Below are 13,769 nucleotides of genomic sequence, written 5' to 3'. Positions count from 1 at the left end.
CCTCCCCGCGGGGACTCAGCCTCTGGGGACCCTGGCTCACTCCCTCCCACCCCAGGCCATCTCTGTCCCTCCTTCTCCCTCATGATCTGTTCCTTCGTGGACCCTAACCTTCATCCCTGTGTGCATGGGAAGACACCCCCAGGATCGTCCTGTCATTTCTAGGTGATGAAAAATCCAGACAGATCCCAAGGATGGACACCTGCCTCACCGGAGGGCTTGCCCACAGCCTTCTCATTCACCAGAGGCGCTTCCCTTGTGAAGCCCAGACCTTGCCAGACAGGGGTCTCCTGGGGTGAGCGCCTTGGGGTGAAGGGTGTCGGATCCACCAGTGACTGTGGCTGGGCTGGTGAGTTTCTGCACGCACTCAGAAGGAAGCTGGCAGGGGTCTGTCCTGCGCTCCCCACGCACAAGCCACCCCTCCGGTCACCCCTGCCCTGCCCTGCACCGTCGGCACCCTCAGGCCGGGCTGCGGACCTTGCGTCCAGGCATCTGTCTGCACAGCACGGCCGAGTGTGAGCGCAGAGAGCGGGCCGAGGCTGTTCTAGTCCAACGAGTGAGCTGCGTGCTCGGGATGCCTCTCCTCCCCTCTGGGGCCTTCCTTCTCCCCGCTGTAAAGTAAGGAGGTTGCCTTGGGTGGGCTCAGAGGTCCTACAGGCCTGTTACCATGTGAGGGTAGAGGCTATCCCAGAATATCCCAGGCAGGGAGCATCCTCTGTGCTCATGGACCCAGGAGGGCTCCCGTCCAAGGAGGCCCGTGCATAGCAGAGCTGAGCGAGGAGTGGCCGGGGAGAGCAGGGGCAGCAGGAGTGACTTGGGGCCTGTGTGCCACAGGAGCAGGGCAGACACGGGGCTGGGGACAAATGCAGCCGCAAGCGAGAGTGTGGGGTGGGACGGTTAGGATGGGGGGCCCTGAAACCCTCAGGCAATGTCCTTGGGGAGCAAGGGAGGCAAGAGAGGAGCCAGAGGAGCCCGAAGGGCCCTCACAGGCAGGGCGAGGAGAGCAAGAGAAGTGCCCAGGCCAGGACCTGACCCGGGACCATGGCCTGGGCCCCTCCGGGACATGTCCTGGATGGGGACCTGGACCTGCCTGAATCTCCTCTGAGCCTCTGGTATCGGAGAGCCCTGTGTCTGAGTTTTGCTGAACTTCCCAATAATGTAGGGGCACCTCCTCCCAAGATCCTGTGGGTTTATGGCTGAGGCAGCCCCGCTCCTTCTCCAGAAGGGAAAGGTGGCTCCTCACTGACAGGCCGGAGCGTGCGTGCCCCAAGAGGTCTGTGTCACGGTGGGGACGCACAGGTGCCGGGGCAGGAAGGTATCACTGGGGCTGCTGCTGAGGCCCAGGGGGTCTTGGGTGCACCTGCCAGGGCTCAGCCACTGCTCGGGGAAAGAGGGAGGAGCCAAGGGAAGGCAGAGAACCCGGGGGAGGTGACTGATACCCACAGAGCCAGCCAGGCAGGAGGCTGTGGGAGGATGAATGGGCCTGACAGGGAGGAGGAACCTTTGCTCAGCTACAGATCTCAGGAAAGAGAACAAAGGGGCCGCCAGAGGCAGAGGCAGAGGTGGGTGAGCAGAAGCCAGCCAGACAGGGAGGAGGGTGGAGGGGAGGGCAGGCAGGAGAATGGCAGAGCCCGCCGAGATGGGTCCAGAGAGCGGAGGCCAGTTCCCTGGTGTGGGTGGGGACCTGCTCGGTGCCCCCGTGGGGCCTGCCCAGGCAGGGAGCGGATACCACTGACCACAGGTGCTTTCACCGTGGCTCTGAGGGGAGCTGCTCGTGGGGTCGGAGGAGGCCGAGGGAAGAACCAGCAAGAGGCTGAGGCGCACCACACAGATGCGGCGAGAGGGGCCAAGGAAGGCTCGGCCCAAGACAGAGCTGCTGATCACAGAAGGACCTCACCGCAGCTCCCCAGGCCCCTCAGTGGAGGACAGGGATTCCCCCTGCCTCGGTGGGCCCACAGAGGACCCTTTCTATTCGGCTCTCTGAGGATACAGGCCAAACCAGGTCACGTCCAGTGCCAGACATGCCATGTGCCCAATAGATGCCCTGCAGACAAACCCCCGGATGCGGGGTGTGCCCTGCTCCAAGCAAGACCCTCTGGGGAACATAGTACTTTCCCATCCTGTTGATGAGGATGACGAGGCTCTCCTTCAGCTCTGGGAGGATTTAAAACTGAGGTCGGAGCACCCCTTGGCCGGAGCAGTCTGTTTTTCTTTAAAAAAAAAAAGCTTAATACGTTTATCTGTTTGATTTATTTTTATTAGCTTCCATGCTGGTCAACATAAAATAATTATAAATTCAAGACTACAGTGAAAATCACTACCATTTTAATTTAAAAAAACAGCGTAGGAGGTTCGTAGGCTATATATACTGTCTCCCGTATTTCTCCTGGGAACATTAAAAAAATCCTGTCATGCAATAGAAAAGGTTTTAATCGGAAAGAGAAGGAAAGATGCGAAGAGGTGGGAGTGGGGAGGGTGGGGTGGAGCCTGGGAGGCCAGAGAGCCCCCAGGAGGGACTGGGATTCCCATCAGCTCTGGAGCCGAGCCCAGCAGCGTCGGGCCCCTCTAGGCTCTGGGGGTGCAGCAGAGAACCCCGAGTCTGCTCCCCACAGCCCAGGGTCTGGCTTCCGGCCTCCCACAGAGCAACCAGGTTTGGGCCTGCATGGGAGCCCCTGTCCCTGTCTGTCACCCTGTAAGAGAGCCGCTCCCGGATCCAGAAGCTCGGCTGTGTTTGTCAGGGCCCCTTTGTACTGCCCCCTCCACTGCATGTAGGTGAATAAGGGGCCACTGGCCAGGCCTCCTGCTCCTGAGCTCCCTGCCCGCACCCCTCCCAGCACACACGGTGGGAGAAGGGAATGGCAGCCACATTTATCTTGGCGTAATTATCTGTCAGGTACATTGGGGAAGCCTCAGCCACCCCAACCACGCAGGAAAATGAATCACACACAAGCACACAGACACAGGGCCGCGCAGTCTCGCCCTCGGCCCCAGGGGCTCAGCCGGGCCAGCCCCGGACTGCCGACCTGCCTGCATCTGCCCCACGTCCCAGCGGGACACTGACCGCCCCCTCCAGCCTGAGCTCCTCGCTGGGCAGGACGGGGAGCTCCACCGGCCTTTAGAGGTCATGGATGCCAAGAAAGAAAGCAAACAGCATTCTTGGTGGTTTCTGACGACAGCGTTGCGGGTGGGAGGGAGGCCTTAGGACTTGCCCGTCTCCCCTGACACGGACAGCCATGTAACTCCAGATGCTGTGCGCTGGGTCCCTGTGTGCCACAGCGAGGTCGGCCGCTTCTCAGGATCTAGCCAGCAGGTCTAGGACCGTGTGAGGCCCTTCAAACGTGTGCTTGCCTCGATGCCCACGAGGGAGCCCCGTGGAATCGGTGTTTGTGCTCACCGTGGAGATGAGCACACAGCTGGCTGGCGTCCCACCAGAGCCCAGCTCTGCACCTGCCAGGCACTGAGGCCCCAGACGGGCAGGCCCTGGTCACTTCTGGGTGAGCTTTGGCGTCTCCCTCTTTAAAGTAGGCATGGTCTGTTCATGTCCGAATCCTTGTGGGGATGTAACGAGATAGCAATCTTGGTACGTGTAGGGGCTCAGGAAAAGTGGCGCCTCCCCTTCAGACTCTCCCCCGTGTCTCTCTGCGCACAGGGGGCGCGGAGCCGAGAGCCTGGCTGGACACCGACGCCCAAACCTTTCTGTGCCCAGGACCCTTTTGGCAGTCTGCTGAAGTCTATGGACTCCTTCTCACTGTTGGGGAGCAAAAATCCCTGTCCCCTTCATGGTCCTTCCAGCCAGGCCAAGAGTCCAACTGACATGAGACAGATCAACAGGAAAAAAAATCAAATTTAATAGCATATATATGGGGAATCCACACAGACATGGAAATTTCAAAGACCATCAGGCAAAATGAGGTATCTCTGTCACCCCAAACTAAGGAGAAGGGGGCAGGGGCCTGGGACTTCAGAGGGGAGGAATGTAGTTCACAGGGCAATGCAGAGAAGAGCAGATGTTTGGTAATTAGGTGTTTGCCCTGCCGTGCAGATGGGTCACGCAGATAAAATTCATCTCTGCTAGTAACCCTTATTCTGGGAAAGACCCCCAATTTAGATTCTTCTGTGTGGTTAAGGGAGGGCAAAATTTCTCTTGAGCCCACAGGGTCTTGATTGCCCTCAGCTCAGAATAGTCCATATGCCAAGGTGGCCCGCTTTGGGGCAGCCTGTCCTTGACTCCTACATCACAAGGTCGTCAAATGCGTGGACAGAGATAGGTCGGACTGCAAAGAAGCCCATTTTACTGAAAAACCGTTATTGAAAGCATCAAAACAAACAAATTCACGACGTAGTAATCTACCACCTTCTCCAATGATGCGTTCAATAACCAGATCTAGCAACAGATCTAAAAACTACCATAATTTCCGAGATGGAATGAGGGTGAAGGATATTTCAGGAGGCCTGCAGCCACAGATAGATTATGAATGCACCTTGGTTTCTATTAGTGACAGAAGCCCAGGTATTGTTAACAGTACTTGGGTTTGTGGTAGAGAAATCCTGAATTCATTTAGAGTTAGTGAAAATATGTCCCCTCACCCAAGTCCCCAGACCCTCCAAAACCTACCCATGCATCTCAGGTTAAGAGTAGAAGCAATTGGGGGCACCTGGGTGGCTCAGCCGATTAAGCGGCTGCCTTCGGCTCAGGTCATGATCCCAGGGCCCTGGGATCGAGCCCCGCATCGGGCTCCCTGCTCAGCGGGGAGCGTGCTTCTCCCTCTCCCTCTGCCTGTCTCTCTGCCTACTTGTTCTCTCTATCTCTCTGTCAGATAAATAAATAAAATCTTAAAAAAAAAAAAAAAAGAGTAGAAGCAATTGGCTGCAATACACATTCGTGTGAATTAAGAAGAGCAGAGGGTCTACCCACTAGGGCTTTCTGGAACATACAGGTGTCTTTATGAGCAGGCAGCCAAGGACCTGGGTGGTAAAACGACCCGCCTGAGCACCCGAAGGAGTGGGCAGCAGAAGCAGAGCTCCCACTCCTGGGTGCCCCTGCCCCTGCTCCCAGGAGATCTCCACCTCGCTGTGGGCCCCCTTTGTCCTCCACACTGCATTATTCTGCGTGGTTCTGTGTGGCTCCATGTGGCTCCATGTGGCTCATGGGTGCGCAGGACTGCTTGCTAGGGCTTGGGCTTGGTGGCAGGAGGGAGCTGGGCTCAGAGGAGTGGTGACAGCTCCTCCGGGTTGGAGAGAGAGGTTGGCTTGCATTCAGGCAGGACAAGGAAAAGTCGCTGGCACTTACTGGGGCTGAGGAAGTGGGAGTCAGAGGCTGTTGGCTCTCTATCAGCAGGCTGCATAAAGGGACCCACCCACGGATCTCCCTGGGAGCTGAGGTGGAGGGGCTCCCACCCCCCGGTCCTTGGGGGCCCACAGAGGAAAGAATGCCGGCCTCAGACTCCACCATCTGCCTGCACCCCTGACTCGCTGTGGGACCTTGAGCGTTCCTTCCCTGCGTTGAACCTCTTTTCTCCACTGAGAATGAGCTTCTTCCTCCCTGTTCTCGGGGGTCATCTGTAAGCGCTAAGGTGCTATACAGCTGTTAGTTATTATTAACAGGAAATACGGTTTTCCCGGGTCACGTGTGTGTGGCTGTCCTCCGCAGCCGTCTGGATTGGACGGAGCTTTCAATCGACGAGACCCGGAGTCCAGGGAGCTTGCTCCTGCTCAGTCGCTCACCTTTCTGACCCAAACGAGGCAAGCACACTCTTCTGCGGACACAGGAAAAACTCTCTCTCTGTATATGAGGGGGTTTACCTAATTGGCTTTTCCTCCCTAAGATGTTAAATTCTTAAAGGGCCCACAGCACTTTAGACTTCACAAACATCCTTTACACCTCCCTCCTTGGAGCCCTCAATCCTCCAAAATGGGCACAGGTAAGGAAACTAAGGCTCATTTATACAGAAAATTAGTGATCACGTGGGTCCAGGAGTCCCTCCTCTGACTTTTTCTAGGGCTCGCTTCCTTTAGAATGAAGACAGGCTCACGGGGGAATGCAGTGATGCAAAGGGCCTGGGGAGGTAATGCAACATTGAAATCCTTCTTACTTGAAGGAAAACTGGTAACTGGAGCTCCCTTATCCTTGGTTTATCATTCTGCTGCTGAGTCGGCAGCCCTTACTTACTTAGGGTTGGGAAATGTCACAACTCCTAAAACAAGCTTCTGGGAGACACTGAAGTGACTTCTTGTTCCAGAGAAGCTCCAAGAGCTCATTTTGTGTCCTGAGCCCTCTCTGCTGTTCTCCTCGAGGGGATGCTGCCCTCAGGTGGTGAGAGCGGTGACCGACAGGTGCATGGACCCGTCTGGGCTCTCACCGTCCCCAGCAGGCAATCTAGTAGGATTGTCATTCATTGCTCGGTGACCTTGCCTGAGGGACCCGCCCCAGGCACAGAAGAGAATTTTGTGAATTCAGCCTCGGCTTCCAGCAGCTCAGCTCAGCGCCTTCACAGCCCAGGATGCTTCATCCCCAGATCTCAGCCCTGCTCTCCAAGCCCCCAGCCAGCCAAGGACAGCCCTGAGGGGATGCTGGAGGGAGTTCTGGCTCAAGAAACCCAACACCTGTCCGTAACTGTTCCTAAGTAACCATGGTGCCCTGCGCAGGCATCCTACACTTGACCTGAGGGGTCACACCATCCTTCGAGATAAGTGCGATATCCATTTTGCAGATAAGGAAACAGAGGCAGAGTTTAAATCCATGGTTCTTAGACTTTGTAGTCCATTATCCCTGTACACTCTTAAAAATTATGAAGCACCCTCCAGGGGCTTTTGTTTACCCAGGTTATATGTATCCATATCTGCTGTATTAGAAACTAACAATAAACTTTAAAAAGTACTTATTAATTCATTTAAAAATAACAATAATAAACATTACCTGTTAACGTGAAAAACATTTTGAGAGAACAGTGTCACTTTTGTAAAGCTCTTTAACACTTGGCTTCTTTGAAAACAGGTCACAGTTGCTCACAAACTGCACCTGGGAAAGAATGGGAGTAAGAAAGGAGAATCGGGGCACCCGGCTGGCTCAGCCGGAAGAGCGTGCGACTCTCCATCTGGGGGCCGTGAGTTCGAGCCCCATGCTGGGTGTAGCGCTTACTTAAAAAAAAAAAATCAAAAAAATAAAAAGGCAAATAACATCGTAATGTTTGTATGGACATAGTTTTCAACCTTGTGGATGTCCTGAAAGGGTCTTGGGGGACCCCCGGGGACCCGAGGACCGAACTCTGAGAGTCACTGTCTTTTTTTTTTTTTAAGATTTTATTTATTTATTTGACAGAGAGAGACACAGCGAGAGAGGGAACACAAGCAGGGGGAGTGGCAGAGAGAGAAGCAGGCTTCCTGCGGAGCAGGGACTCCGATGTGGGGCTCGATCCCAGGACCCCGGGATCATGACCCGAGCCGAAGGCAGACGCTTCACGACTGAGCCCCCTGCGCACCCCCGAGTCACTGTCTTAACGAATGTGCTCGTGGCTGCACGAAGAGGTGGTGGAGCTAGGAGGCACCTGGGCTCGCCTGCGGTGACCCCCGCCCCACACTCCCGGCCCCACTCACCCTCTCTGGGCATCAGGGACTACTCTGTGAGATGAGGGTGGATTCTCCATGGCCCAGGGCCCTCTGGCTCTGACCTTCCTGACCCAGCTCAGGGCAGCTCCCAGGCCGTGTACCACACGTGTGCATGTCACGGGGCCGAACAGCGAGAATATCTACAGGAATGGGAAAGACCAGCAGGGTCTCCTTCTGCCTCCACCTTCTCTTGGGAAGACAGCTCTGGGTTCTATATTTTTCCAAGAAAAGAGGTGCCTCTGGCCACTCCCACCTGTGGTATCACGGGGTTCAGCTGTGGACTCAGCCTCTGGCCCCCGGGACAGGGGTGTGGTGGGGGGCAGGGGGCCAGGCAGTGGTCGCAGGTCCCCATCCCTTTGACTTGCTTTCAGCCGGAGCTGGGAATTCCACCCCCCTCCCCGCTCACACACACTGCTGAGCAGAGAAAGGCCGACAGAAGGGCATTTCAGGTGGAAGGAATGGGATGCACGAAGTCACGGAAGAGGGAAGGACTGGGAACTGGAGAGTTAGTGTTCAGTGGGCATTTCAAGGGGCATTTCCCCCAGTCTCTTCCTGCTCTCTCACCCACGCCTCCACTATGCTGCCCTCCCGTCGTTGAGAACCTTCCCTGGCCCCTCTTGGTCCGATCTGGAAACCTTTGTCTGGCATTCAAGGCCTTTACCACCGCTGATACTCTCTTCTCGACCTGACTGCCTGGTGTCCCCTACATGCATCATGCAGCTGGCTCACTGTCTCTTGTCCCTTGTCATGCATGTCACGTGCTTCCTTCTGATTCTAAATCCTGTCTGGTACCCTAACATGTCACCTGCTTCAGGAAGCCCTCCCTGATTGATCCAGCCCACAGGGGCCCCTCTGGCTTCAGAAAGCCTGGAGCATTCCATTAGCACCCATCCTCGGCCTTTCTCAGAAATCAACCCGGACTGTTACTGACCTGAGGGAGGTCCTCAGCCACATCTGGACTGGCAGCTCCCTGGAGGAGGGAGCAGCATCCTAGTCTCCTTCACTGCCGCCTCCCTCTGGTCCCCATTGCCCTCTGAATGCTTTATGGTGGTTGGTACGTGTTGGCTTGGTCCCAGCAGGCCCAGGGCAGCAGACAGACTGCCCTGCAGGTGGCAGGGCAGAGGAAGACGCAGGGCGCCCCAGTCACAAGGGAACCACACATACTCATGCTGGTGACATTTTAGTGCAGGAACTTCTGATAGGGAAAGAGGGGCTGCCTCCAAGACGGGGTGTCTTACGCCCTGATAAGTACACGGGAGAGGGGCGGTAATCCGGCTCTGCTGTGAGGCTTTGGGCAGGTAGCAGCCTCTCTGAGCTTCAGAGCCTCACCTTCCCATCTGTGCAAGGGACAGAGTCCTGTCCACGGGGTGCTTAGGCAGAATAGATATACCATGTGTTAAGAGCCAGCATATAATTGACGCTCATTATATAGTATTTTTTTTTTTTTAAGATTTTATTTATTTATTTGACAGAGACAGAGACAGCGAGAGAGGGAACACAAGCAGGGGGAGTGGGAGAGGGAGAAGCAGGCTTCCCCGCTGAGCAGGGAGCCCGATGCGGGGCTCGATCCCAGGACCCTGGGATCATGACCTGAGCCGAAGGCAGACGCTTAACCGACTGAGCCACCCAGGCGCCCCTATAGTATGTTTTGAAGAGGATGAAATTGCCAGCCAGGAGATCTTGAGGATAAGAGATTCCCGTCTTTGTGGAGAACGTGGTTGCAGTCCCTAAGGGTCCACTATCCTGCTCTGAGTGGGGAAGGGAGGGTCCCTGTGCCCAGTGTGGCCCGAGGACTGGGTTTGCTGGCCCTTTGCTGCCATCGGGTGGCCAGAAGTTTGCAATGCAGCCCAGTTGGTTTGTCAGTAAAACAGATTTGGGGAGTGTGAGGAGTTTGGGGAGGAGGGTGACATAGGGCCCCAGGGAGTGGCCTGTAATACATGCACTTGGCTGTTGACCAAAGGAGCCTCAGAGGGCTCAGAGCACCGCCCTCCGGGGTTTTGTGAGGTCCACTCCCACCTGCGTCTCCAGCTCTTCTTTTTTCCATTCTCGGGCTTGCTGTTTGTGCTCCAGAAGCAACATCTTTCTATCCCACAGACACAACAAACTCCTCCCGTTATGGGCCTTCGTCCATGCTGATCTCCCTCTGAAGCACAGGGCTGCCTGCCTGCACCCATCACGTGCAGACCTTCCACCCGTCCTGCAGCCTCGGCCAGCCCGCTGTCCCCCCACACGCCTTCTCCAGCCCGGGCCCAGCTCCTTCCAAACCTGCCTCCATACCAGCCCCCATAAAGCCCAGTTCTTTTCCAGGGCACTTTCTCGGTTTATACTTAACCTGTGTGATTACTTCATGGGCATCTATCGCTCACTGTGCCGTACAGGGTCCAGAAGAGAGAAGATGGGGCCCCTTCCTCTTGTAGCCCCGGCACCCAGGACTGAGCCTGATTCATGGCAAGAGCTCAGTACACATCCGATGGATAAATACAGGCGTTTGCAGGATAGGAGAGAAAGATGTGCCGAGTGCTGGGGTGCTGAGGACCTTGCTGCCAACTCTGAGCTCCTTCTCCACAAGCGATGCGTGGAAACCATGCACACTCTAGCCCAGACACCTCCATCCTCGGACCCCCACTTCCCTTCATGCCTGCCCTGGGCCTGCTGGGACCAAGCCCTCTACTTCCCATGCCGGCAAGCTGGATGGAGAAGGGGTGTGGTAGCCAGCTGGAGAAGAATGCCAGCCGGCCTCTGAAAAAGGGGCCCATGCTGCAGAGGAGAGAGGGGTACATCTTCCTTGGCCATGAAGCTCTCAGTCCCGTTGCTGGTCAGCTGTGATCTGTCTCTGTTGGAGCTGATGAGCCACAAAACCCCCACCACCCCACCACCAGACACTGGAGGAGGCAGGTGGAGACACTCGCTGACAGGGGTGGGCTCCCCCTGGGTCTGGCAGCAATACTGGCCTCTCCTCAGCACCAGGTGATCAAGCTCCTGAATTTCTATAGGCTAAAGTGGAAGTGTATCGGGGCCTATGGCTGCAATGCAGAATATGCAGCCCAGATTCCCGGGGGCGGGGGGGGGGGGCACATTGTCAGAGATGACTGAACACAGTCCCGTGATTCTAAGCAATGGGAAAAGCTTTTGAGGAAGGGGTTCTTAGCTTGTGACTCCAGGGTCAAGTGCCTGTGGAGGGGAGACAAGGGAACACATGATGGGACGCCTCTAGGAGGAAAGATTAATAGTGGGGCTGGACATAGAGTTGTTTCTCCAAAAAACTACTAATTCCTTCTAGGCAAATGGCCAAATGCTCCTTAGGGTAACTCAAGCCTGAATGAGAATATGGATTTTCAAAACACTGCCTCTTTAATTTGGATTTCATTTGAAAAGGGAGTTAATTCATTCCAAACTCAGAAAAGATTTTTTAAAGTGAAATTATTATTTTAGAATATGGTATTTTTAAAGTTTGCCAACCCGCAAAGCTGGAGGATGGGGGAGAAGAGAGAGAAGTATTTGGTGCTTCAAATCATTTTTTGAGAGGCAATACTTTTTTATTCACAGAATTAGGTGAAGAGGAGGGAGCATTTTACCTAGAATTTGGGGGTGGGTGAGCTGTTCTATTTCAAGGATCTTCTGGAACTGAGCTTCTGGTATAGCATCATTATATATAGGAGATGCTGTGAGCTCCCAATAATTTCAATATCCCAGAGTCAACACATGCCCAATTCAGAAAGGAAAATTTAGGGTTTGTAATCAATTTTTTAATCCTCCATGTGTTTGTTTCTTTCCTCCATTAATGCAGAAATCAAGAGCCATTTATAATGTCAGTCGAGAAGACCCACAGAGAGAAGACATTCAAACCCGGCCGCCTGGACCAGCCAGAGAAAAGCCAGATGAGTGAGAATTACAGCGGACGTGGTGGTGGAGGAGGGAGGAGGCGGGGGAGCTTCAGCCCTGGGGGCCTGTGGCGACAGAGCAGTTCTTCCTCCCCAGGCTCCGGCTCTGAGAAGGCTCCCGGACGGCCCTGCCTCCTGAGCCTCCAGGTCTTCCCCTCAATGGGGTCCTCAGCAGGGACTGTCCATCTTCATGCCAGCAGAGTTTTCTCCTTTCTTGGATCTGGCCCTCTGTTCTTGTTGCCTTTGTCTTTGGTTACTTTCCAGACCAGGATGAGTAGAGTGACTAGGGTCATCAAGAGTGCAAAGAAGAAGAGAACCTTTACTAGGTAAGCAGGATCAGATATGGCTGTGGTGAGCGTGCCCTTGTCCCACAGGAAGGCCGGGAGTTGTGAGGAAGACATAGGTTTCTCAAAGACAGCTGAGCTAAGTGGCTGCGCAGACTGCCCCAATGGCTACACACCGAGAGAACCAGGCAGCTCTTCGTTATAACCTCAAACTGGGTGTGGAGCTACATACAGTCCCACATCTATCGACCCTGTTGCTCACGTGGCACCATTTTCCTTGGATGTTAACTGAGAGGCAGAGAAGTTTGCTCAGTGATGCTGAACAACTGCTTCCAGCACAAATACAGTCCTCAGATGATGGCTTGATTGATAAAACTTCCAGGTGGGGGGCGGGGCATCTGAGGCTTTGTGATGTCACTTGAGGGTGAGGCTAGGGTCTGAACTGAAGGTTCTAGCCCAGACACCTCCATCCTCTGAGCCCCACTTCCCTTCATGCCTGGCCTCTAGATTGGAAAGGGATCCCCAATTGCTTGTGAAGATGCCCCTTCAATCCCCTTCTATCATTTCCTAATCATTTTGAAATAATTTTAGACATAGAGGAAGTTGCAGAGATAGCAGAGAACGCATGTATCCCCATGGCTAATCGTGTGTAACTATAGCACAAAATCAAAACCAGTGAACAGACATTGGAACAAACGTGTGCGTGTAGTTCTATGGCATTTCATCATACACATAGATTCTTGTAACCACCACTGAAATCATGATACAGAATTACTCCGTCACCATGAAGACTAATGGTGTCCACATCCTACCAGCTGGAGACAGGTGCAGAAAATGTACCTTCCTCAAGCTGCTTCCTCCCTTATCCATGTGCAGGACAACTTTATTAAATATTTCCTCTATATATGTTGAAATTTACATCCAACAATGTTATACTTTTTGCTTCAACGGTCAGACATGATTTACAGAACACAAGAGGAGAAGGAAGGTCTGTTTTGTTTAACCCACTTACTGTTGTTCAGCTTGTTACGTCTTCGAGTTCACAGATTCTTTTCCTCTGTCCCCTCCATTCTATGGGTGAGCCCATCCTTGGAGTTTTTTACTTTGGTAATTATATTTTGCAGTTCTAAAATTTCCATTTGGTTCTCCTTTATATCATCAATTTCTTCACTGAGATTTTCTACTTTTTATTTGTTTCAAGTGTATTTATTTATTTTTTTATTTTTTATTTTTTTTATAAGATTGTTTTTTATTTTATTTATTTATTTATTTATTTTTTTAAAAGATTTTATTTATTTATTTGACAGAGAGAGACACAGCGAGAGAGGGAACACAAGCAGGGGGAGTGGGAGAGGGAGAAGCAGGCTTCCCGCGGAGCAGGGAGCCGGATGCGGGGTTCGATCCCAGGACCCTGGGATCATGACCTGAGCCGAAGGCAGACGCTTAACGACTGAGCCACCCAGGCGCCCTCAAGTGTATTTATAATTGCTTATTGAAGCATTTTTATGATTCTTTAATATCCTTGCCAGGTAATTCTAATATTTGCCTATCTTGGTGTTAGCACCTGCTGATTTTTAATTAAGCATCTTTTTTTTTTTTTTAATTTGAGATTTTCCTGGTTCTTGGTGTGATGGATGATTTTGACCGTATGCTGGACATTTAGGTGTTATGAGACACTGGATCTTATTTAAATCTTCTATTTCAGCAGGATTCCTCTGACATCATGCCCGTTGTGGTTAGAGGGCATCACCTCATTAATGCCAGGCAGTGGTGAAGGTCTGGGTTCTCTGCTTAAGCTCCTTTATTAACTGAGGGTTGGGGAGAGAGGTAACCCCTCACCACTGGGTGGATATGGGATCTCAGACCCCCAAGGTGGCCTCCTCTGACACTCTGGCAAGGACAGGGAAGGGCACTTGTTACCTGTGGATGGGGAGCTCATGACCTCTGGGCAGGGACGGGAGTCCCAGATCCCCACTCTGTCTTCTCTGTTACTACCCTAGCC

General features: G+C 53.5%; 1 protein-coding gene across 1 annotated transcript; it reads right to left on the bottom strand.

Annotated features, from left to right (window-relative positions):
* Positions 1–11,191: 11,191 nt before the first annotated feature.
* SMIM42 (small integral membrane protein 42) lies at positions 11,192–13,134 on the bottom strand. The gene has a single exon (XM_078078488.1). It carries the CDS (start codon positions 11,882–11,884, stop codon positions 11,672–11,674), a length of 213 nt encoding a protein of 70 aa, XP_077934614.1. The 5' UTR covers positions 11,885–13,134; the 3' UTR covers positions 11,192–11,671.
* Positions 13,135–13,769: the final 635 nt, after the last annotated feature.

This window comes from Halichoerus grypus, chromosome 7 (genome assembly GCF_964656455.1).
Source record: "Halichoerus grypus chromosome 7, mHalGry1.hap1.1, whole genome shotgun sequence".
Classification (NCBI taxonomy): domain Eukaryota; kingdom Metazoa; phylum Chordata; class Mammalia; order Carnivora; family Phocidae; genus Halichoerus; species Halichoerus grypus.
Note: the sequence above shows the minus strand (reverse complement) of the source record. Positions and strands in the feature narration are given on the sequence as shown.

What these genes read in the sequence shown, in the direction of transcription:
- SMIM42 (XM_078078488.1), bottom strand. Translation starts at nt 11,884, where the DNA reads ATGTCTTCCTCACAACTCCCGGCCTTCCTGTGGGACAAGGGCACGCTC.